The sequence below is a fragment of the Serinus canaria genome, chromosome 8, assembly GCF_022539315.1.
Source record: "Serinus canaria isolate serCan28SL12 chromosome 8, serCan2020, whole genome shotgun sequence".
In the NCBI taxonomy this organism is placed as follows: domain Eukaryota; kingdom Metazoa; phylum Chordata; class Aves; order Passeriformes; family Fringillidae; genus Serinus; species Serinus canaria.
Window position 1 is genome coordinate 10,162,909 of NC_066322.1, and position 25,221 is coordinate 10,188,129.

The following is a 25,221-nucleotide window of genomic DNA, read 5'->3' on the forward strand; positions in this document are numbered from 1 at the left end:
GAGTTTAGTTTAAAACCACATCAATTAAGCTTCCTTTTAATTCAGGCAGGAGGATCTGGCCTGCAAACAGGAAGGCTTCATTGGTTTCTCAAAGCAAGAGTATATTTTAATTTTACCATCATTAAGAAAATGTTATGATTTATGTGGCTGCTGTCGGACTAATATCTTTAGAATTTAGCTGGCTAAGCCAATTCATCTCTAAGACTGATGAAGGCTGATTGCTCTCTATGCAAAATGTATTAAAACTAAATGAGCAGTCTATTACTCAAACGCTACTGATAATCTGTTAGCCAAGGTCCGTTAGCTGGGATGCCTTGTTGCAAGAGAGAAGTCTTCATGCTCTGTACAGCTCTGATAAGACCAAGCTTACTTCAGGAAGCCCTTCTTTGTTTTGGTCTTTCAAGCAGATATCCAGGGAAGCAGCATAGTGCTGGAAGTGGTGCTCACTTGCCCCTCATTCCCAAAGACTAAAGCGATCTACAGGGGCCACAAGTCCCAGCCAGCAGCCCAGAGAAGAGCGCTCTGGCTCATGATGTCTGCACTGGGACATGTGGTTTCTGTGGGCCATATCCCTGCATAAATGAAAACACCCCTTCAGGCAACCTTACTGCTGACACCACAGCTCCTGGGATGCTCTTGGTATTGTCATGGATGGAGGCCTCCACAGGGACTGAGGAAAATTATGTTCCTCGGAGAACTCCAGTGAGCAACCACAGCTTCTGAGGTGAATGGCATTTGCCCTTTTCTTTCCTTCCTCATAGTAGACTATTATTGTTATTTATTATCTTTAAAGTCCCCATATAATAATAATACCTGGGAAACAGATTGCTCCCGTCAGAAAACTGATTAGCTGGGATTTTTGAGGTTACTATATTTTGGATGCTCTTCTCCTCTGACAGCCTCTCCCTACAGCCCTCTTTGCAACACTAGCCTGTGCTTATAATTACACCAACATCACTTTTGATTTAAAGACTGTAATCCTTTGTCCTTGCTATAAACAACCTGCATTAAACACATGAACTGCGTGTACCAAGAGAAAAATAAAGAGCTACAGAAAATTGTGAGTCAACACCACAAAGCCACAGTACCAGAGCCTGCCTGTGCAGAGAGAAGCCTGGGATACACAGCCTCTGCTGGAATGGACTTGGTCTGGGAGACATGGAATACAGGACACTGACCTGCTCTGCTCTCCCCTGAAGGAAGAGGACATTGCTCCAGAGTTGGGTCAAGCAGTTTAAAAAGATCAGACCAGAGCAGCCATCACACCTTCACAGCAAGGGCTGGGACTGGGATGGACTCTCTGCAGCTCAGTTTCTCTACAGGATCTCACCACAGAGTACCCTTGAGGTTTTGCATGATACAGGGTTTTTATTTAATGTTCGAGGCATTCCGCCAACAAAACCTCGCTAATTCACACTAATGACTAGGAGACCTACTGCAAATTAATTGCTAATTGGCAAAATTCATTAAATTAACAAACAGGATAAGAAATAACTGAAGATATAGCCTTCCCAAACAGACTTGGTTCATTTATTTTTGTGTGCCATTCAGTTTTCATGATTTATGCTAATACTTTAAAGCATAGTTGTAAATGTATTTGAATCTATTTTAGCAGAGTAATGAAGTCTAAATAATAGCAGAGCGACACAGTCCTGTTATGTCTCACAGCATCACCACCTGGCAGGTAGAGGCTGTCATGGGGATCTGCAGTAGGAATGGAAGAGGTCTGCAGGATCTACAGATTCAGTCAGGGCCTTTTAAGTGATTGTATTTGTGAGGTCATCTTAAATGTCCTGCTCTCAATCCATCACTTTCTACATAAATGCTTCTTTTTTGATGCTCCCAACTTTCCACTCTTCCCCCAAAAAAATCTTCTTTTCTGCTGAAACCTTTTGTTTGGTCTATCACCAAAATACAAGGTTTTTAAAATTAATCAGTGGTTATTTCAATATTTCGCATGAACTCTCCCTGATGCCGCACTTCATTTTAATTCAATTTTAAGGTAAGTTTTTTCTTAAAATCAGCCTTCCCCAACCCTAAACAATATAACTGTCCTAAAAACATTAACCCTAAAATCTCCACACATCTAACCTGTGCCTGTACAGCCTGTACAGCTGTACCTGTGGTTTTATGCACCAGCACCAGTATTGCTCAGTATTATAACACAGGTCACTGACATTGAAAACCACCTTCCTTATGGATTTCAGCAGCAAGAACACTTTCTCATTAGGCACTTTCTTCATGGATATCTTTAGAGTACTGAATGGTTTAGTGGATTTCCAGGAAGGAGTGCTAAAGTTTCAGATAAATAATATTTTTTGCATTTTCTGCCTGAAGGTCAAAAATTCCTGAGTTGCATAGCTCTATTCTGCAGAAGCAGAGAGCCTCCCCTTCTGTACAGTTTTAAGACCCAAGGAAGGAAAGAAGCATATTAAGTACTTTAGCCTAGAGCTCTGGAATTTGAAAAACCTCAGCTGAAAAATTCAGTTTTAGATATGAACTTGCACATTGCTGAAATTGTGAAGTGCTTCACTGCATGGAACTGAAGTGCTGCAGAAGAAAGAACTGCACAGGACATCTTTACTGGGGGGTATTTTATGCTAAAAGTACATTACCAGAATGACACTATAGTAGTTTGCTTTAAGCAGATCTGCAGACTCCCAGACAGTCCTACCCCTGCTCTCACTACAGGCATGAAGACCAAGCTGAGACCTGCAGAAAATGGAAATGGCTGCAGCCTCTAAACTGCATCTGACAGAAACAAATCAAACATACAGCAGTGTGTGCTGTGATTGCAGGGAGGACCCTAAGACTGGCCACAGGAGGGGGATTTCCAAGGACACCCTACCATAGTACAAGAACATTATGTAAACTTCCGGATCAGACATAGCAAAGTGTAGCAACACATGCATCTAGTCTTGAACTGATGTTGCTTTTCTCTTAAATAATTTAAGTGAATCTCCACTTACACAAATACCAACAACTGCAGTGACTAATTACAGTTCGATCATTATATTGGTTACACTAATGAAAGAAAAGAGTGATATATATGGAGCTCTGCACATGTTACACACAATAAAACTGGCTGATGAATGACACCCCAGACTGTGTCACTACAGGCACACAAAGGTACTAAAAGCTTCTCAAATCCAGGACTGACAAAGGTCCCTGAGGCCTCATACTGCATGGACACTGTTTGGTACTGGATGATTCTACAGAAGCAGCAACATGGAGTGTCATTTCCAGAACTACAATTTATTTTAAAAGTCCCATTCCTGCACCCAGAGTGATCCCACTCCTATACCCGAGAACCTACTAAGGCTTTGGTCCAAATGCTCTCCCACATCAATGACCTCCACAAAAAAAGGTGATGGATGGATTTTCTTTCAGCAATTTAACATTAAGTGCCTTTTGGTTTAGCTAAAAACAAGAATGGAGGAAAAGACATGTTGGATTCATCTCCTCTAGTTCATTCAAGATTTTGTATCCTTTGCAGTTCTCTCTGAAAATAAATACACCAATATTTTCATCTTATTTCATTCTCTACAGACAGGAGTTTGATTAGGAAATGTACCAGCACTCTCTTGGCCCTAATTAAAGGGCATATAGTACAACAAATAGATGGCAATGCCACAACATGAATTCGATCCAGCCTGCATCATTTCTTCATAAGTTTTATTCACAGAAATGAGAGAACTACTTCCCTTCTACACCTGTCAGACTCCCTGTGGAAATTACTCCCAGCCACTCTCTTGAAGAGTGCAAAACATACAACTTCACTAATGAAAAACTGCTAGCAGAAGCAACAAGCATATCTCAGCTAACTAATCCATGGGATGTTCAGACCTGGAAACATAAACTTTCCCCACCTAATAAGGGTGTGCTGATCTCCATGAGATTGATGTCAGAACGCCTTGGAGTGCAATCAATACAAAGCAAATAAATAATTAATTGCTTCAAGTAATTAAATTTATCAAATCCAAATAAGAATAACTGGTATTTTATGGAACTGCTTTCAAAAGCTGAACCTCTGAAGGGACGGTATTGATCACAGGAGGACAGACAGATGTGTCACATGCTCACTGCCAATGAAGTCTGGGTTTGCATTAATGACAGGGAAGGAACAGAGCCAGAAGCCTCCAGTGCAGGGTAAACAGCCAGCGTGCTTGGCCATGTAATTATTGGTCAGATCAAATATAGAGAATAAACATGTCTAAACACATACATACAAACCCATCTTCCTCTAGAAATATCATTCACCTTGGACTTGCAGGAAGCACTTAGTTCTCACTCCAAGAAAAAAAAAATGAAAGAAGGCACACACATGCTTCCCCACACAACCACACTAAATTCTTATTCATCAATCAGTGCTAAAAAAGTGCTCAGAAGGCTACCAAAAATTTAAAAGCTGGCAAGTTTGCATATTTGAATCAATGGGTACTAAAGCTCTACTTGTAATTTTCCTTCCTTTACTTCTTTCTTAATTTGTTCAACTGGCAAATTAATTTTACCATCACAAGATCCCAGTTAAGCAGATGGAGTCAGGCTGCTGGCTGGAAGCCTTTTCTGAGGGGAGGAGGCCAGCTTTGAATGACTAAGCTGGAGCATCCCTCAATCCTTTCTGCAGACTGAGAATTCTACAAACATCTTCTCAACACAAGGTTTTGTTTTGTTTCCAGATGAGACACCACTTAAATCAATTCTCTTCCAGTTCCTTTGCTTCCAAACCCATGACAACTGAGCAAGGACACAGACATACACCTCAACACACAGGAGTGGGTACAAACATCCACTCTTTTCCACGCATTATCCTCTTTCTTAAAAGCACTGCTGCAGCAATTCAACAGCATTACCAAAATTGTAAGTTAAAATCCACTGACAGGGCTGAGAGAGAAGAATTTAAAACACACTGCAGAGATGTTAAGTATGCCAAAGTCAAGCGCTCTGAACACAACAAAGTCAAAGACAAAGGTTAAATTTAAAAGAAAGCTGATCATACATGGTACAGAAACACTGTGGTGAAATCAGAACAAACTCACTTCTGCCCTACTGAAGCAACATCATGCCCAGATCACAAACGTGTAGTTACTGTTTGTCTGGATCCTGAAAAGATCCAAGTTCAACAGCTCCCATCTTCCTTTCCTTCAGGAAGACCCACAGCAAAGCATTCCCTCCTCATAGCTCCCTGCTTTCCCTTTAGTCTTTTCTTCACCTTTCCCTGTTCAAATTCCCTACACATCTCTCTTCTCCTCTGGCTCTTTGGCTGTCTGACCTCCCAACTGAGCAGAGCTGGTATAACAGGAAGTTTTCCAGAAGCAATGCTTAGGATTAATAATACACTTCTGATGTTATTTTCATAACACTGTTTTACTAACATCAAATGCAAAGGTCTAAAATTCTTTTCAAGAAACTCTTAGAAGGCTCACCCCTTTCCAAACATTGGCTACTGCCCCCTGTTCTCAGTGGCACCAAGGCAATACACTGCCTTGAATTAAGAGGAAGCTTTTCATAATGCCCAGCTTCTCACTGCCTCAGAGAAACTTGCAGTCTGTGCTGTAAGGAGGCAGAGGGAAATCCCACGCAGAGCAAGGGCACGGGGGCTGTGGCCTTCTTTGCCTGTGGCCACAGTCCCATGGAGAACAATGGGAGACTGAGGCCAGTCTGATAGAAGCCAGCTTGTCGAAGTCACTGCAGAAGATTACTCTTCAGCGTCTGCTGAAGGAGAAACTTTCAGTTATGAAGAATAATGGCTCTAAGTGACCATTAATCCTCACAGGGGGAGAAAAAAAACAGTCTTCAAATTCAGCCTGTCCATAAGATTGTGTAAGCTGTAATGACAGGGAATTTGAAGAGCCATGGCTATTGTCATAAAAACTACTGGGAAAAAATTAAGTTGAATACGGATTCCTAACTTTTTCTTCAAGGACTCATTTCTATAAATTAATTTTAACTCAGATTTCAGACTAATTGTAAATCCTCAGGGAAAAAAAAAAAATCTCTAATCAAAGAGTAAGTGCTATTATCCTGGGGATGATATGGTACATTTTTCACACATGACAGAGGTTGAGCCCTGATCTCACTGCAAAATCCAACTTCACCTAACCACGAAAGGCATAAAGCACAGTAGCAAAGTATGAAATAAAGGAGGAAAACTGAAGCCTTTAGGTGAGGAACTCTTCAGGTCTTCAGGCAAAAGAACTTACTGCTGGACAGCACAAGCTTTTAGAAATCTTTTTTCATTGTGTTAAGGGCAAAACATCTTATGCTGGATGTTGCCAGAGTATGAATTTCCACCACTTCATTCCAATTCCTCACTTAGTCCTAGTCAGCCTCCACCCTGATCAATTCCACATCACTGGAGATCAGAGGGTTTGCCATATAAACCCCACAAGTAAAATAATTTGGATTAGCATGGACTGTCAACTCCATAACACTTGGCACTTCAACACCTCTTGCCAGTTCAAAAGGCCTGTACTGACCTGATGTAATTAATTCTCCCAATCATGCATCTCTGAAGCAAGTGAGTCTAATAGTTCCCATTTTAAAAACAGGGAAGGCTTGGATAAGGAAGCCAGGTGACTGGCTAAAAGCCACAAATGAATTCATTTTTCTGGCTTAGAGGTAGGTTTCATATTTCCAAACAGCAAGGTGTTGTTTTTTCACCTAGATCAGTGATGAACCATCTTTTCAATTTACAAACACCTGGTAATTCTAAGAACAGCATTCATCTCCTTAAAAATTTCAAGAAGAACACAGAAAGTTGCTCTAGGTCACTCCAGGAGCTGGGATACTGCAGGCTAAAAGTTGCTGAATCAGACTGCCATGCCTCAGCTTAACAATGCATCTTGAGAGCATTAAAGGGAACAGATAAAAGCATGTAGCACCCATTTTCATGAAGGCTGGGATTTGAATTGCCTGTCTGGCGCACAAAAAGGCTGCTGGCTTTGCCAGATGGTTCCATCACCAATACATTATTGCTCAGCTTCTCTTCCAGAGGGGGTAAAAAAAATAGAAAAGATCAACCATTACTTATTAGTTTTCAAAATCCAAATCAATCTCCATAAATTACTCTATTTATCTTAGTGCTGGAGAACACATCTGCCACGTCTCAATAAATCTCAACACCTGCACTGCAATCTTGCTTGTCTCTGGTCTGTGATTTCCTCAAGGCTGCAGCCCCTCACTCAAACACTTATCCTGCAGATGGTGGCACTGGTACACTGAAAGGGCCCCTCAGCAGAGACCCTGCTGAGGCATCCCAACTCTAACACACACATGCACCAGTACATCAAAGCAGCATTATCCCAAACACATTTCTATTAACAGCCAGCAAGATCTGAAACCAGTCTGATATCAAAAGAACATTCCATAAAAACAGTCTTTTAAATTTTTTTTACGCCAAGTGAGGATGCCAGGCAAGGAATGTACTTATCAAACTTTGCTATAATAAGGCAATTAAAAATCTTTTCTTTTTTTTTTTAGCTAGGAAAAAAGCAAAAAGTACTTGTATAGGCACACAGGATTTTGATATTAAAACTTCGCTGAAAACATTCAGTTGACTGAGCAGGTTTAAGTTACTTGATATCCCAAAACCTGTGGCAAAGCGGCAGGTGTCAAGTCTTGCTGATATAAGAAAGCAATACAAAAACAGCAAGGAAGCTTTTTACTCAGGAGTGTCTCTGCAACAGACTGAACACGGGGGGCTTTACCAAAAAATATCTTCTAAGATAATGTAAATAGAAAAGCAAAAAATTCTATGTTTATATGTTTCTGTTTTTTTTAACACGCAGCCTAAACATGCAGTACTTAATCATCTTAACTAGATGATTTTTAAGGTCCTTTCCAGCCCAAACACTCCAAAAGAACCTCTTAGCTAGTAACACACATGCTCCAAGGGGCCCATTAATTCTGGCTGTGAGCTCTGTTTCGACTAGAGAGCTCCATTTGGTTCTGTTACAGGTGTCTAACAGCAGAGCAGGCACACTAGTGACAAACACCAGCAAGTTCAGGTGCCTCTGCAAGGCAATGAGTTGGCTTCCACAGAGCCAGCATTCCAGGTTTCTGAGTCTCCACATTTATGGAATTCCTTTCTTATTTTAGAGGCAAGAACTTGATTTTCTTTAGCTATAAAAGGACGAGAAGAGAGCCAGGCAAAATGAAAGACATTAACAGAGGGCCCATGGGAACAGGACAAGAGCCTACCCTCTGGCTCCGCAGCGTGACACCTGCAGATTTGAAGTCAGGAAACTTGATGCCAGCAGTCTCAGGAACAGCCTGAAAGAGATTGAAACAGGATGTGTTGATGCAGGAAACACAAGAAACACATTTCATCTAGAAACTATCTGAAGGGGAAACACCATTTCCTATGACAGAGAACCACCTGCCACGGCCACATGTCAGAGCTGAGGCAAGAGGAAAATCCCAGGCAACAGGATTCAGAGGGAAAGTCCCAAGTAATTCATTGAGAAAACTACTCCAGTTCAAGGCATCTTTGGAAAGCTCAAACATTTTTGGTCAGTTGGTATAAATGCACTTTCTGCACAGAGACTTACATCCACCCACAGAGAAACCCTGACCTTACATGGTATTTATACACATTTGCACAGTATCATCCTTATCCAACTTTGGCCCATTTCACTGATCAAAACAGCCCAGGACTTCCCTAAATCTTGCCTTTACTGTAAACTCTCAAAGGAATGAGCTGAGAAACCTCTGATCTGTATAGACCTGAGGCCACTAATGAGGATGCAAGGACTGCCCCCTCCCAGGGATGCCTGCTGCTCATCCACGTTTTGCCATTTGTCCACTCATTAGACAGTTTTCTTTCTTACTTCGTATTTTAAGCACAGCATTAAAATACCAAACTTCCATGGTTCTGCTGCTAACAGTAGAGCATATAGCTGCATTTCAGTGAAATGGAAAAAATAACTACAATCCCTTAAGACCTACGCTGATGAGCAAAGCAAAAGGTGAACACACTTTTAAACTATTAGACCAGACTATCTGTGCAGTGAATGGATCAGCACTACTTACGATTCAAGCTAAGAATAGCCACAACTTCTGCAAAATACATACACAATTGTGTTTTTCCAGAACCAAGTCACCTCAAATCTCCCCATTTCTTTGGAGACAGCATTTGTCTTGCTGCTCCCAGATTTCTCTGCAGAGAGGCTCTGCAGCTTGCTCTTTCTTTGTTCCAGACAGGGCTGAGACAGCCAGAACTACCCCAAGATCATAAGAGAGGCTGAAAGATAGTGACTCAATTTCTCAAGTTCCCTGCCAATAACTCTCACATCCCTATCAGCTATCTCAAGATCTTGGTCTTGAAGTGGCTCCTTGCAAACCACTCTGCATGGCCAGACATTAAGATTATTTCAGTTATCTGTTCTCTGTCCGATAAAGAGAGGACCCGGGAAAAGACTTCTAAACATGACCATGAAGGAAAAAGTATTCTCTAACTACCAAAAGGGCTAATGAACTTGTAGAAATCGCTTTGATCTTTGGCAGGATACAGCCTCCCTGCTTGCCTTATTAGAGACAAACAAGCCTGCAATCAAAAACCAATCCTTTCAGCTTCCTCTGCACAAAGGCTGGCTTCCAAACTCCCTGAACTCTGCCCCTCAGCCTGTTGCTGAACACCCTGACACAAGCAGTGTGGGGAAATCAGCATCACTGCCTCAGCCAAGCCAACTCTGACTTGCATTCAGCAATAAGCAATTAAATGGGTTCTTTTGCCTCATGTGCCTGTACAGCCTGTACATGCTGTAAACGCTTCAACCTCAATTGACTCTTTGCTAAATGATTTTCCTTTGTTGAAATGATGCTGATGCAGCTCCCGATTCAAATTCTTAGTTAAAATGCAATTTTTTTCTTAACATTTCCTGGCTATAGTTGGTAATTGACTCCTAATGGACTCTGTCATGGATGAAATGATGCTACTGCAACAACAGAAACTGCTTCTCTGCCCGCCCTGGTGTGCCTATGCACTACATGCCTGCAGACAGGCCCCAGCCAACATTTAGGGGTGGACTCCCTTGCCTTGACATCCTCAGCATCTTTCCAGCCACATTCTCTAGCTCCGTTTTGTTCATTCCCACCAGTGACAAACTGCTTTCTTTACAGGGAGATATGCCAGCCATGGCTGAGCTTTCCCAGAACAACCCTTTAGGGAATTCAGTGCACAAGGTGCCCAGTGGTACTATACTCACCACACAGCAGGGACACACATGGGACAGGACACACCGAAGAGTGTTTCGAGGAAGTGGTGGCCATTAGGCACACTTCAAGCAATAACTGTCTAGAATTCACTGCTTCTCCCTGCTCTCTGTACAGAACCTTTTGGAGAAAAATGACTCAAGTACTCTCTGTTCACAAGGTGGAGGGACAGGATTTCCCAGGGACTCACTGGAAACATCTGAGATTTTTTTAACAGCCCTTTCCTACTGAAGGTGCTGAATTTAGCTCAGTCCATGATGTCCACCTCTTTCCAGCAAGGGAAACTGAGGTAACACCAAATGTGAACTGAAAGCTGTGTTCTGGGCTCCTTAGACTGCAGCTCAGCTCATGGAAAAACAGCCAATAGCTCCCAGAATACACGAGGCCCACAGCAGGGCTGCTCTGATCACAGATGAGGATCAGGAGAAAGGCATGTATGTACTGAGCTTGGGGAGATGCTGCTGAGATCCAGGAGCTGGGGAGGAAAGGAAAACTTGAACTAGAAAAATAAGACAGGTGAAAGACGATGGGTTTGTGGGCCAACCCTACACAGCACTAACAGAATACACTTGGGAGAAGCAGGGAGACAGATGCTTCTCCTTGCCATGATGCATTAACACTTGGTATTATTTCATCCCTTTTCTCAGGCAGGGAAAGATAAACAGGACTTAAACCAGCATTTTACAAATGGGAGAGAGACTGAGAGCACACCAGGGGATTCTGACAATGGCTGCCTTACACCAATCTGCCTTCCAAAGATCTAACCAAAAAATATCTGCCAGAAGGCAGCCAGCAGTTACTCCCACCACCCAGAAAGGGCCTGATCCCCATAGGACTGCTGCAGAAAACATTACCCAGCCAGAGCATAAACAGGGTAAAGGGGAAAAAAAGGAAGATAAATGTTTACAGGCTTCTCTGTCTCCTTCTTCTGTGGCAGCTTCTTCTTGGGGGCCTTGCGCTCAGCACGCCTCTGCTCAGTGGTGGTGTCAGCAGCTGTGATGAGCTTCTGCAGGTCTTGGGTTCTCTTTTCTCTCTCTTTCTTCCTGGTTTCAATTTTACGGAGCTCCTGGATGAGGTATTCTTCTTCTGCCACCTGCAGACCAGAGCACGTCAGGGCAGTCAGAGAGCAGAGGAGGCCTGGCAAGGCAAGGGGGCCATCTACCGATAGCAGCTCTGCCCTGGGCCAGGCCGGGAATGATTTTATGCTCCTGCCTAACTTCTTAGATTTGTAGAGCATGTTAACTCCATAACCTTACCCTGCACCCACGGCAATGCCACTCTACAATCTGGCAGGTACTGTATCACAACATTTATGATGTGCCCTTCAACAATCCATAAATTACTAATCCCATCTTCCCAGATGGTTAAAAAGCACAAATATGCTGTAGTTGCAAATACAGTGTTGTGAAAAGAAAAAAACTCCCCTCCCCAGTCATAGCATATAGAACCTGGAGCAGCTATGCTTAGTACCGACATCTGTCAGTGGGGTGAAGAAGTCACATATGAACTTGTCCTTGGAGGGAGCTAACTGAAAAGGATGCTCTCCCCCAGCCTATGGAGAACACCCTTTTTTAATCTCTGCATTACATAGCTTCAACATAGAGAAGAACTAAGCATGTAGATTTAGTCTTTGATGCTTTCTGGAAAGATTTTTACTCTCAAATAAATAATTCTCTACGAAACTCTGGTACTCATAATGACATTGAGAATTTGCTTCTATCAGAGGACTAATACAGTCAGTGTCACTGAGAAGGTCAGACCATTACTCTGCTCATGTAGGCCTTTCTCCTGGATAGTCAGATTTCTCAATTATTGTCCTTTTAAACTCCTTAAATGGACATTAACCCAACAACAAAAGCTGTACTCAGATGTCGCTTTTTTCTTGACCAGCCGTTCTTTACCTTTCCCACCCTATGGCCTGCATCATACACCTCCTGATTCAACTTATCAATCTTCTGGAGAAGTGATGCTCTCTTCCCCAAGTTACCTGCTCTGGTGTCCTATTGTAAAGCCTTTCCAGCTGTTCCTTCCTTCGTCTCTCATGGCCAGCATCAAAGACTGGGATTTTTAGGTCTGTGCCCGGAGCTGCACGAATGTTTGCCAGCTTGGCACAAATGTGGTAATACCGTTCCTTCAGATCCTCCACTGACCTTTTCTGTGGAAGACATCACAGGATGACAACATTATGGAAGAACTAATCAAAGCCTTGTGCAGTAGCCACCTAAGGACCATAAGGATGTCACATACAGTACAAGAGACAGGGCCTGGGAGGAAGGCCTAGCAGGGACCCTTGCAGGTGCCAGGGGAATGACAGGGAAGGAGGAGTTTCTCAGTGAGCTGCATGAATTAACTGCCATGGGTTCATAGCTACCACTTTAAAAATACCCACTAAAAGATCCAACAGTGCTGAGGGTTCAGAGACAATACAGCAGTGAAGATAAAAGGATGCAAGGAGAGTTGAGAAGAGAAAGCCTGCAAGCAGGAAACTGCAACAAATGTGCAGGTCTGCGAGTTGCTCTAGACAATGGTCATTCAAGTCACAGCCAAGGTATCAGCAGCATCAATTCACTGCCCATGATTTAATGAAGTCTGAGCTGTATTCCATTAACCCGGGCCCAAAAGATGTTTGGGCTGCTCAGCTGGGCATACTCATGTTATTTTACTTTGCTCTTCATGTGAGCATTTCAGAGGATTACAAGGATCTGTTCTGTAGATGTCACATCATTCCCTATGTCACCAGGAGGCATGGAACCAGTATAATAGATCAGCAATCATGACACCAGGGTTGCAGTTTCAGACCACTGATGGTCCCTGTTTCACAGCAGAGATGATGGAAACCTGCACCATGTCAGACCACAAGTCAGAAGAGAGAAGTCCCTGTACCCAGGGTTCACTGGCAGACCCTTCTCCAAGGGCCTAGACTGAAATACAGAACACCTAGCCTGCTCAAATAAACTCCCCAGTTGCCTTATCTTCAAGTAACAATGAGCTGTTCTCCTGGCAGGTGCAAACCTTCTAACTTTCTAATAAAACACAACAGGGAATGAGAACAAGTCACAGTGGATTTAATTACAAACAAAGCAAACAGCAATGCCTTGTGCTGGAAATTCAATATTCCTTGCTGCCAATAATTCATTATTTTCCCCTAATTAAGTTCAAATAAAGGGTAATTTGGTCTTTCAAGTGCAGAAAACCCTGCACATGCCATAGCAGCAGGTTGCTAGCAGCAACTCGGCCCCCAGGACTCACCTTGAACTGCTGGTGATCGTAGCGGTCGTGAATGACTACAAAGCGCAGATCAAAGCGCCGAGCCAGGTCGAAGAGATGGTCTGTCTCAGCTTTGGTCCACGCGTCGTCGTGGAGATACATCTGGTACTCCTGCTCCGAGTAGACAGGAACCTGCACTGTCTGTGGAGGCAAGAGAAAACCATGGTAGCTCTCCTGCAGCACTGCCCTTTTCACTGCCAAGTAACAAGAGCCAAGAGCATGAGCACAGCACTGACAGGAGGGGGCTGCCAGGACCCTGAGCAATGAGTCCTGATAGGAAACACAATGAGCAGGCAGAGGACTTGATATGGAGCAATGTGTGATCCCAAGGCCATAATGTGACATTCAGGGAAGCCTACCAGGAACTACTGCCACAGAGGCTGAAACCTACTTCAGTTTACACAGGCAGAGGTCAGCAACCCACATCCTGACTATGGGTTTTAAAATTTCAGGCTAACATGACAGTGAAACCAAGATTCAGCCAGCCTCCCTGCATTCCTCCCATAGAGCAAAACCAATACCTTGGCACAAAGTGCTCTGACAGTTGACTCTTTACTTAGGTTGGGACATGCTCACTTGTACAGGAAGAACAGGAAAGGCAAGGGGCAGTAATCCCCAGCCTTTAGCACACCTTCTGCTTTGATACTCAGACTACTTCTTTCATGTTTGGTGCAGACAGTATAATGAAGATCTGAAAGACTGTGTACTGTACAACTGAAGGCCATAAACTTGACAAATAAGTTTGTCCCTCCCTTCCCCATAGATCTTTTCCCCAGAAGAATGACAGAGCCAAATGACAGTCCAACTCTCACAGTGTCCCAGGTGCCTAAAGGACCAAGCTCACACTCCTGTACCCAGCCTGGGACTGCTCTGCAAGGACTCTATCCAGAAAACAAGTGTCACATGAGTACTAAAGAAACAGCAAAAATACTTACTACATTAGGGGAAATCCTAGCATGTGGTAAAGCAAAAGTGTAAATAACCCTGTGCTTTCCTCCCTTATTGCCTCTCACTCCCTCCTGCAGCAAAACTTTGCTCAGCCTGAGGAGGTCCTGCCTCCAAGTATGCATGCAAGAAGCAGATGTGCTTCAACACCTCTGTGGTTTTGTGTCCTGTCACCAAGAAAGTCATCCTCGTGAACTCCCTACAGCCCAGAGGAGCATTTCTGATCCTCCAAGTAACAGCTTCTTTAGGTCTACTGCCTTTCCTCTATCCCTTATGCAGAAATTCAAAGGTGAAGCAGATCTCTTGGGGATGCACTGAACCTCAGCCTTCAAGTACCACCTCCACCAGGAGCAAAGCCATCTTACCAGACACTGTAAGGATGTCCCATGCACATCATGAAACAAAATAATTTCTAGAGGAGAACACACACACATGAGAAGAGCCAGCAGGGCCCTCTGCAGTGGATAGAAGGGAAGGTGGCAGATGCCTCAGTAGAAAAGAGAATGTGACAAGAGCAAAGATACTTCCAAAACACTTCCTCAGCCCCATTCAAGGCTGCTCAGGTGAGAACCCCTGAAAGAAATCAGAAGGTGGCAACAGATGGAAAGCTTGAGCCAACCACGGGCTGACTATACATTCAAATGCAACATAACCATGAAAAGGCAAATATGATCCCCAGAGAGGGATTTCTAGCAGAAACTGGCAGTGTTTCAACTGTGCAACAAGAATACTGGCAGGAATACCAACTCCAACACTACTGATCCCTGGTCACGAAAGATGCACTGAAATGGAAACAAGTACAGAGAACAGCATGAGTAATGGGCTGGTGAGGCTGTCTTCCTACAGCAGACTGGAAGAGAACACAGCCCAGCAAAGGAAGTCTGAAGGAGAATCTGACTGCAGGTTTCAACTATGATAGATGAAATGAAAGGAATACTCATGGGAAGAAAAGAACAACTGAAATAAGAACAAAGAAATTGACTTGCAAAGAAATGCCAATTTAACACGGAAAATTTAACCTGGAAATGAAATGGAGCAAAGACAGTCTAGAAGAGCTTCCCAAAGAAGCACAGGGGCAGGAAAAGCCAAGTGCTTTTCAAAAGGAACTTGATCAGTTTATGAAAGGGACTGGATTGTGGGATGACCTGAAAGAGCCAAGAGGAGGATTCAATGGCCCAGAAAACCTCTCTCAGTCCAACATTTCCCACTATAAATTCACAAAATTGCAAGTATTAAATTAGCTGAAACTGCTCAGGATCCTGGAGCCACAAGACAGCTCAGTGAAAACAACAGCACAATGCCTAATAGAGGTAAAAAATCAAACTGAACAGTAAAAATTATGAGAGAAATTGAGAAAAATAGCCCACATAAATCCACCATGCTCTCATAAGTGAAACACTCACTCCTAGTCCACACATTTCAAAAGAAAGGATATTTGAGAACAAGAGAGTGCACAGGAGGGCATGTCACATTACAGAGAACACAGTACACAGCAAGGACAATTTACTACATCATGTAACACAAGATCTCTGAGGGACTAAACCTCAAGGCAGCAGTTTGAAACGAGCAGAGGAAAGCACCTTTGCACACCACACAAAATTAACCTGAAGAACTCATTAGCATGGGTTACTCACGAAGCAGCTTTCTGCCCTGAATGTACCTAGCAAGAATTATTAAACACAAATTTCAAATTAAGAAATCCTTAAGCTAAAGACCACCAGAAAATAGGAAAATATGTATTTGCCCATTCTCATACTCTTTCACTAAGCCTTTACTGATTGTAGTAAAAAAAAAACAGTATTGGCTGATAGAGGGCTTTGCTATAACACCAGCAAAGCTGCTTTTATACTCCTATTTCACACCCTGAAACAAGGCTCAGAGTACATGGTGAAACCCAGGTTCACATTTTGGATATCACAACAAAGAGGAGGTAATTGTATTGGAGACTGAAAGCACAGAGAAAAGGGAAAGCAACTGAGCAGTAACCCAGGAGCTTGGAAAGGAGCTTCAGTGACCAAGAGGACAGACATCACAGGAAAACAGGCTCATGCCAGGGGGAGAGAAAGATTCAAGCAGAGGTATCAAGTATGTGAGAAGAAACCCACAAAAGAGTCTGGAAAAGTAAGTAAAGTTCCTCTGATAAAGCAAATATCTGCAAAACTCTTCATCAGTGCCTTCAACTTTCTCAACTACAGCACCACAAGGATAAATACTGGCTCCTGATATTATGTAATTGTGCATTTGCAGATGGCAGAGGTCTGTACCACTAATCTAAAGGTTACAGCCTAGCTGAAGGCACTTCTGTCTGTCAGCTCACAATACCTGATAAAGTTAAGGAAACGAGAATCATATAATTAAAACACCCAGATGTGATGTGTGGCCCCCTCTGATAAACTCAGTTGAACTCAGCCAAAACCAGTTCCAGCAGTAGAGTCTTAGAGACAATTAGCCTCCCAAAGTTTCACTCAGACAGCTAGGTAGGTGCCTCGACTAAGTGAGTCATACTTCAGACTTCCACCCCAGACATCAGAGAAGAGATACCACAGGAGGCTCTTACCAATGTCCCAGCTACAGGAAAAGCATCAGTCAGAGCTGGAGCCTTCTAACATATAAGGTCAACCAACCACTTAACTCTGCAGGAAGCCAAGCTTTGTTAGAGCTGATGCTCTGTGGGTTACAAACTTAAAATATTGTATATGGTTACACACAAGCAGAGCTTTTGTGGAATCATGTTAGCACATGGTTTTCTCTTTCTTTCATATTTGCATCATGAAGGGAGTTAAATTACATTATGGAAGCACCCTAACTCCGCTCCTTCCTAACTCTGGAGGTCCTGACTTTGAAGTATAAATCTTGATGTAGTTTTCTTTGTGCATACACATAAAAGGCACAGCCACTCAAAGCAGATACATCTGGGACAAAAGACAGCAGGAGATTACAACAACACATTGTGACAATTTAATGTAAGATGCAAAGAACAGGGGACTGCACCACACTGATACCATGAGAGCAATTTCAGAGGGAATGCAAAGTAATTCAGCACCTGTGCTGGAATCTGGCCAAGAGGTTCCAAGCCACCTTTTTGGCCATGAAGCTCAAGCCATTTTTTTCATACTGATCAAAATAGCAAGATTTCTTTTATGTCTCACTCAGAATAGAATACCTTTTACTACCCTGAGCCTGTAATCAGGGAGAGGGTGTTGGTCAGGAACAGAGGTAGGTATCACGCATTCTCCTCACCAAATCCATGACTGCACACCTGAAACACAGGGGTCTCCACCAAGCTCTGACCACATACAAAGCCTGCTTGGCCTGAATGATTTGGAGACATCAGTCCATGGTCACACGCTTGCAGGTCATGCTGCAACTCAAAATGCAATTACCAAATCTAACTTAGCCTTCACGTGTTGAAAGAATCAACTTCCCATCTGGACAGCCAAGAAACTGAGTGAAGGGTATTTTCCAGCTGCTGTTTATATGCTTTTGTTTGAAAGTGCTCTCACTTACTTTATTAAATCTGGCAAAAGGGTAATCCTTCCCTTCCTCTGCTGCCCTCCTCCAGTGGTAGAACATGGCTCCATCTTTCCTCGCTGGGTTGGTGAAAGGCATCCACTTCCAAGGCCGGACCTTCTTGGAGCCCAGTTTTGCCTTGACTGTTCGATAACCCTGAGTTGTATCACTTGGCAGCAGCGGAGGTGCATCCCTGTGGTGGAGAAAAGTGCTGGTGATGAGAAGAAAGGAGCAGTCCAAGACAAACCCAAATTGATTTCAGGCTCAGAACTCTTTTTGCGGATAAAAAAGCAGGTGCTATTCCCAGCTGAGATTAAGAAAGAATGAGATACAAAGGCTAAGAGCACTGGTTTGTCTGCATTAGACAATTTTGCCTCTATCTAATTAATTCCCTGTATTAAGCAAACCCCTCAAATTTAGAAGAGAAAAAACAGACACTGTCTATGACTAATAGAAAGGCACAAGCATGGGCTGAGCACAAAGGGGAATCAATCTGGGAAACAAGACTGGCCCTGGTTTCCAGAGGATGCTGCCCTGCTACCAAAAGCCCAGGCCACCCCACAGCCTGCACATATGACCATGTGCTCTTACTTTTTGTCAGAATAGAGAAGTGCATAAACTTCTCGGTGCATTCCTTCTGGCCTCTTAAACGTCAATGTCTCTGAGGATTTCTTGGATTTTTTCTGAAACAAAAAAATTGCACTTTAGGTTCAGAAGTAGAAATTCCTGAGGGAACATTAAAACTGTATAACCTGTGCCCTGTGATGTTTTTTACTTTTATCTGGTTTTAGACACCTCGAATTTCTCCAGGAAAGTGCCTGTTCCTGCTGGAAGACACAGACAGACAAAATGTACCCACTTTCAGTGATAGGGCTCACCCGTACCCACATTTGCTCTTGCTGATAACACACTTAAATTCCAAGCTGAACATCTGGCTGTAGATTGCAGGGCCTGGTGCACTAAGTCTTTTCTTACTAGGCAAGCACTGTCCTCCCTCAGAGGTATTAATGCATTTAATTAAGTGATTCTCTACCTTCTCAAGTAAGAAATGTCTTCCCAGTTTTTTATAGTTTTTGTCACTTTGTACTGCAGCAGCTTCAGTTTTCACCATCTGTGATTATATCCTTGCAGTAGCCCCTCGGCAAAGCCCCCAGTGTCACCTACCAAAGTTCTCTGGTCCCCAAAATTCTCTCCCATTTACACAGCAAACAATTTTTTTACAGTTTCCTCATAAGAGGAATTCAGTGTACACAACTCAACCTGGCCCCTAAACCCTTGACAGAACTGATGGTCTCTAAGACACCAACTCATACCCATATACAAGCTTATCAGTAATCAAATGTAACAGGTGACCAGCTTGGGATTCAGGTAGGTACGGTAACAGCCAAACTACGAAGTTACACTTTATTTAAGAGAGAAAAGTTTACTGAGCATTTGGTCTAACTGTACCATCTTTATAACTACTAGCCCAGACACAACTATTACATACTTGCTTATTATATCACTACCAAATTTAAATCAGAATATTTTTCAGTAGTAAACTAACATTGCATCGTAAATTGTGCTAAATCCATACAGTCACCTTTATCAAGCAAATTCAAGACTCCACTGAAAAAATAAGTCCCTGTCATCTTGTACTACAACTGCTTTCCATAAAACTTCATGACAGACACACATTATATCGGCACCTTTTCATCCTTAATCAAGCACCTTTCTCCTAGAGTGTCCATCACTTTGCCCAGCAGCAATGTAAGGCCAACCAAGGCAGTTACCCACAGGTCACCACACATCCTGTATGAACACAGGCTTCTGGAATTCCCCCTAAGTTCCCAGATTTATTAAAAGTTAATATCAGAAGGCCAGAGATCAGCTCAACCGGCTCTTTTAGGAGTTGAGAACAAATTACTTGGTCATGCTGATTTAAATGTTTTTATGCCTAGTAATTTTTATTTTAACATTCTCAGTCACTAATGGACTGGAAAGTACTTCATGGTTCTCTTGTGATTTCAAGACATCAATCTGTTTCTTTTCTAATTGAGAACAGATCTATTTCGTGAGTGAGAGCTGCACTGTTATTAGCAACTTTGCACTCTCCATGTGATAACAGCTTACACCTTTGGTTTGGCTTCACTTCTGTACTTTGTAGAAATTCAGAATGTTTCATTCAATCCCTCCTGCATGTCTCCCAGAACTTTTCACTGCACCTTCCCTTCCTCCCTCTTCCCACTACAGTAAACTTGAGGAGAAAACCATCTTGGTCCCTGCTCCAAAGAGACAGCCAGCAACCAGTACTCCTTTGGCTCTCTGCTGCCTAACACACAGACAACATTTAAATCAAAGAACTCTCAACTCCAAACACAGTGGCAACGCTCAGGCTGAAGCCAGCCATCAGGCTGCTCACCAGACACAGCATTACCAGCAATTTCAACATTTCAGCCTTTAAATGACTGAAACTCACTGGTTTTCCATCACACCAATTATACGGTGTGCCCTAGCAGGGGAGTGAAACCACAGTGCTTCTCTTCAAAGACATACATTTCAGTTTTGTTTTGATTTTTTCCCCAAATACACAGGCTTTACTTCAAATTAGGCCATCTCTGTACCAGAGAGCTCCCTGGGCTCATTTCAAAGCACCTCCACATCTCATAACTACTCCTAAGTTGACCTTCCCAACACCTTGCAAAACATGGGATGCCCATGACCTTGCCCAAATTTAAAACAGAGAAGACAACAAGATACTGTAGCACATTACCACACAGAATGCAGCACATCATGTCACACAACCTTAACAGAACTTACTAACTTGCCAGTTTCCCCAGGTAATGCACCCCAGTTGTCCCAAAGCCAGCCACACACCTTCCCAACACAGGTTGGAAGACTTCTGTCATTCAGTCAAGTCAGACAATATTTTCTTTCTTCTAAAACAAGACTGTGTTGTATTATTTCCATTTATTTTCGGGCTAGATACTTCACAAAATGAGAGTTTTAGAGACAGCTGAGAATGTCCTGGGGCTTGGCTCAGCTCAGCAGGACACGGCTTACACAGCTCCAGCTTAAATCCCACACCAGATGCCATGGCACAGGTAACTAAGAAGGTACAGGCTTAATTCCATCCTTTCTTCCAATATTCACCCCAAACACCACATGCAAGGTCAGTGAGTGCCTAGAAATCACGCAGCAGCCCCTGAGGGCACTGCAGTTCACCTTATCCGAGTTGATGATGTCCTTTTTGTTGATGGTGCCCGTGTTCTCTGACTCCACGCCTCCCAGCTCCAGGATGTCCCGTACATCTGCCCCCGTCGCCATGTCTCCGCCTGCCTTCTGGCCTTCTCTGCGCCGTCCTGTCCGTCCCCTCCAGCTCTGGGAGGGCGGGAAACCGGGGGTCGGGGGTTAACTCCCGCGGGGGTGTCCCGGACTCATACAAATACGCGTAGGTGCGTGTGTATACACATACACGCACGTATATCCGCGCACACACACGCATATACATGCACAAGCACACTCACACACTTATATCTACATAGACACACACCCCCCTCGGCCGCCTCCCATCCCCCCGCCAGGCCCAACAACGGGGCCTTGCACCCGGCGGGTCCCGGGGGTTCCGCACGCCGCGCCCGCGGCCCGCAGCCCCGCGGGGGGCTCCCGGGAGGCCCGCGGGAGGGCGTGCGAGACGCGGCGCTCCCCGCGCGGCCGCGGCCGCCCCGCTCCGAGCGGGACCCGCGCACCCACCGGCGCCGGCTCCGCGGCCACCGGGACGTGCGGCGCATACGGCGGCCCGGGCAGCGCCGCTTCCGCTCCCGCCAAGAGGCGCCCGGAAGTGCCCGGAGCGCTTTTGGGGACGCACCACGCGGGGGTTAGGGCGAAGGATAGTGGGTTCGAGTCCCGCTCCTGGCAGGTCTTGCCCGCCCGGCCCGAGACCGCCGGCGATGCTTTTCCCGCGGGTCCGCGGCAGCGCCCGGCCCCAGCCAGGTCCCGGCACCCTTCGCCTTACTCAGGGCGCACAGCCCGCCGCAGGCGCAGCTCGCTCCCGCGCCAGGAGGTGGCAGCACCGCCGCGCCAGACCGGCGCCTCCGAGCCCGGCCCGCGCGGCGGGGAGGGGGCGCCGTGAACGCTCTCGTCGTGCCCACCGTGGCCCCAGTTGCCGCGACCCCGTTCCCTCGGGGACTTTGAGATGGGTCGCTACTCTCCCGGGGTCCCGGAGCTGACCCTAGTTTCCCGCCGAGCTCACGAGGAGTTTTCCCATCTCCTTTCCCGAGGCGCTGGCTGGCGGCTTTGCCCAGTCCCGTTCTCCCCGCCAGCCGTGCCAGGGGCCAGCCCGGTGCCAGCCGTGCCAGGGGCCGGCACGGTGCCAGCCGTGTTAGGGGCCAGCCCGGTGCCAGCCGGAGCTCACGGCACACTCGGGCTGCCCGGCCCGGCTTCGTGTGCCACAGCGTGCACTTCTCGCGCTCTACGCTCCAGAGCCACGGTGCTCACATCAGGCAGCCCGGAGGGAGAGTTTTATTAATAAGACTGTCCTGTTTCCTCTTCCCTCTGGGAAAAAGGAAAGGGGAGAAAACAGAGGTGTGGGTCCAGGAGGGACTTCGGGAAATCACCTTCCTGAGAGAAATCGAGGCAGGGCACGGCTGCCTGGCAGAGGTTTGCCTGAAGCAGATGGTTTCTGCACAGGGCACAGAGATACACTGGGACCTGCTGGCCACCCCGGGAGAGGGGAATCTCTTCTCCTTGCAGCCCTGGGATGAGCTGAACCCCACTTGCTCTTGCACAGAATCCCTCAATGCCAGCCAGGCCGTGCTGAAGTTACCACCATTCCCATCCTGCTGGTGAGCCCTTCCCTCTGTACCAGGGCCCAAACAATGCCCATGTGCCACAACGGGAACTAGTGACACCCCCAGAGTACCATCTGTTGTCCCCAGAAGTAATTTAATCCCTTTTCTACACCTTTCCACACTACCAGTGATGGCTTTTAGCACCCTTCCCACAAGGACAGAGCGGATCTTGAGGTTTTGCCTGCCCTATTTGCTCTCAGCTCTGCCTCATCTACCCAAGTCCTCCCCCATCAGTGTGTGTGAACATTGATAATAATTTCTAGCACATTTCCTTGCTCTCTTGCCACAGCTGGCCTTGACGTGAGGTCCACACTCCCCCAAGGTGGGCTTGCAGAAGGAGAGAAGGCTTTCCCAACTTTTGCAGTCTCTGCCTGCCTGGCAAGCCTGTCACTGAGGCTTCTTGGAGAGCTTTGTAAGACCAAAAAAGGGGCCTCGTTTTTGCCACTGGTTGTTCGGTTGTTCGCAGTCGTTGATCGTGTTAAAACGGCACTTAAAGAAAACAAAAACCAATTCCAAAAATAAAGCCTTGAGACAGATGGGGCCATTCAGCGCTGGTTTTTGATTATATCTCCCACTTGCTGGCCTGCCTCCCCCACACCTCTGTGAGCCTCGGGAGCTGTGTCCCACCTGGAGCTGTATGGACCTGCAGGTGAAACACATTAGCCGGGTGCTTCTGCTAATGGGCTCATCAGCAGAGCAATTAGCACTGCTTCAGGGGGGGCTGCAGTTATTGTTTCTGGCCTGGAGTTATTGTTAATGGCCACTGCATCCCAAAGCTAGCACAGAGCAAAGGGGAAAGGCTGGAAGGCTGAGTCACGTACCGGGTCCGTCACTGAGTCCTGTACTGGAACTGTGCCCAGATCTGACCACCAGGGTCCTGCCTCGCCAGGGCACAGGGAGTATCGAGGGAATGCAGGGAATCAGGGAAAACCAGCAGTGACCGGGAGCCCAGTGCTTCTGTGCCCTGGAACTCTGGCATCACTGTCCTGTCACTGCAACACCATCACCCACCTCCAGCTGTCCTGGATACCAGGGATGTCCAGGGTACCAGGCCTGGACAATCTGCCACCAAGCAACTGGGGGAGAGATGTGCCCCAAGATTTAGCCTTGGCAGGAAGGCCCCCTCCAGGCCAGCTCCTCACCTACCTGGGAAAGGATACACCTCAGGCCCTTTACCCCTGCCCTGGCTGCCAGGCATGACCAAAGGTGGCCCCAGGCCAGAGGTGTGCGTGCCTTCTGACCAGGGCTCAGGGTGTGTGTGTCTCCCAGCCTGGCACCAGCGGAGGAGGACAAGTGCAAACACTGTGGCCAGTGGGGCAGGAGAAGGTTATCTGGGGCCCGGCAGTGGAAAAACTCTCGGTGTGTGACTAAGGCACAACAGCGCCAGGTGTGGGTCCAGGCAGGGCAAGGGCGCCGGGAGTTATCGCTTCCCCGTGGGCTCAGGTGCCTGAAGCCAAATGTTTCCTAAGGGTGCGGTGACAGCCATAGCCCCGTTATCGTGGCACCTGGCCCACCCCAAGCAGCATGGACACAGGGACAGGTTGCTGGACCTTCCCCCTGTGGCAGGGATGGGGCACTTCCCATTGCTCCTCCAATGGGAGACTCAAGCCCTGGGAGCATACTTCAGCAGAGACACCTTGGTCCTAGGGACCCAGGCTCTGGCCTCATGGTGAGGAATGGTCTGTGTCAGCCTGTCCAAGCACCCCCAAATTATTCTCCCACCCTGGAGCACCCAGGCTGCATCCCACCCACAGCACTCTAGTCCCCTTCGCAGCTCCATGCTGTCCCCATGGACCAAAGCATCCTGAAGGTCAAGCCCTACCTAAGGAACCCTCAAATCTGCAACATTCCTTCTCCCTATGGATCAACAGTCCAAGACCAGCTGTGGGACCTGTTGGCTGTAGCATGGGGGATTCCCATGAGCTGGGTCATGAGAATGACCACCCGCACAAGAGAAACCCATTCAAGCTTTCTTTCACCCCTCGAGCTCTGAAGCTCCCAAGGCCCTGCTCCAGTATGCCAGGCCATTCTGTGGCCATGACTCACACTACTGTTGGGAGGTGTTTCTCCATACCTTGCTCCTTCCTTTATTCCCTTGCCTCCTCATTGGACCAGGTCAGCTGTACCCCAAAACCATGGAGCTTAAGAGTTACAGAAGTTTCAGGGAGCTCTGCACAGTTCCCAGGGTCCTTTTTGACAGGAAGTGACCAAGCTGGAAAAGGAAGGGAGGGAGATATGACCTAGCTTAGGGTTCTCCAGCTGACTGCAGGTGCACGCACCACAGGGACTGCCCCCCAGCCATGCCTTCCTCAGTGCTGCCAAAGGTGTTTTCCTGCTGCCCTCATCACTTTGCAGGGCAGGTTTTGGTGGGGACAGGACTGGCCTCCCCCCCTCCTATGGAGAGTGTGTCTTGGCCCAGGCAATTGGAAGAGGGTGGTTTTTATTAACAACAAAT

General features: G+C 45.9%; 1 protein-coding gene across 2 annotated transcripts in view; it reads right to left on the reverse strand.

Moving 5' to 3' along the window:
• The window catches only part of DMAP1 (DNA methyltransferase 1 associated protein 1), a 30,037-nt gene extending 8,280 nt beyond the window's left edge, over positions 1 to 21,757 (reverse strand). The window contains exons 1-8 of one of the 2 annotated variants that reach the window (XM_050977559.1): positions 21,670 to 21,757; positions 21,142 to 21,297; positions 18,529 to 18,620; positions 17,935 to 18,130; positions 13,465 to 13,623; positions 12,203 to 12,370; positions 11,123 to 11,308; positions 8,203 to 8,274 (exon numbers count right to left, since the gene is read on the reverse strand). In XM_050977559.1, coding sequence (XP_050833516.1) covers positions 8,203 to 8,274; positions 11,123 to 11,308; positions 12,203 to 12,370; positions 13,465 to 13,623; positions 17,935 to 18,130; positions 18,529 to 18,620; positions 21,142 to 21,243 — 975 coding nt within the window. In that variant the 5' untranslated portion in view covers positions 21,244 to 21,297; positions 21,670 to 21,757. The other variant, XM_050977560.1, reaches the window with a different exon arrangement.
• Between the last annotated feature and the right edge of the window lie 3,464 nt (positions 21,758 to 25,221).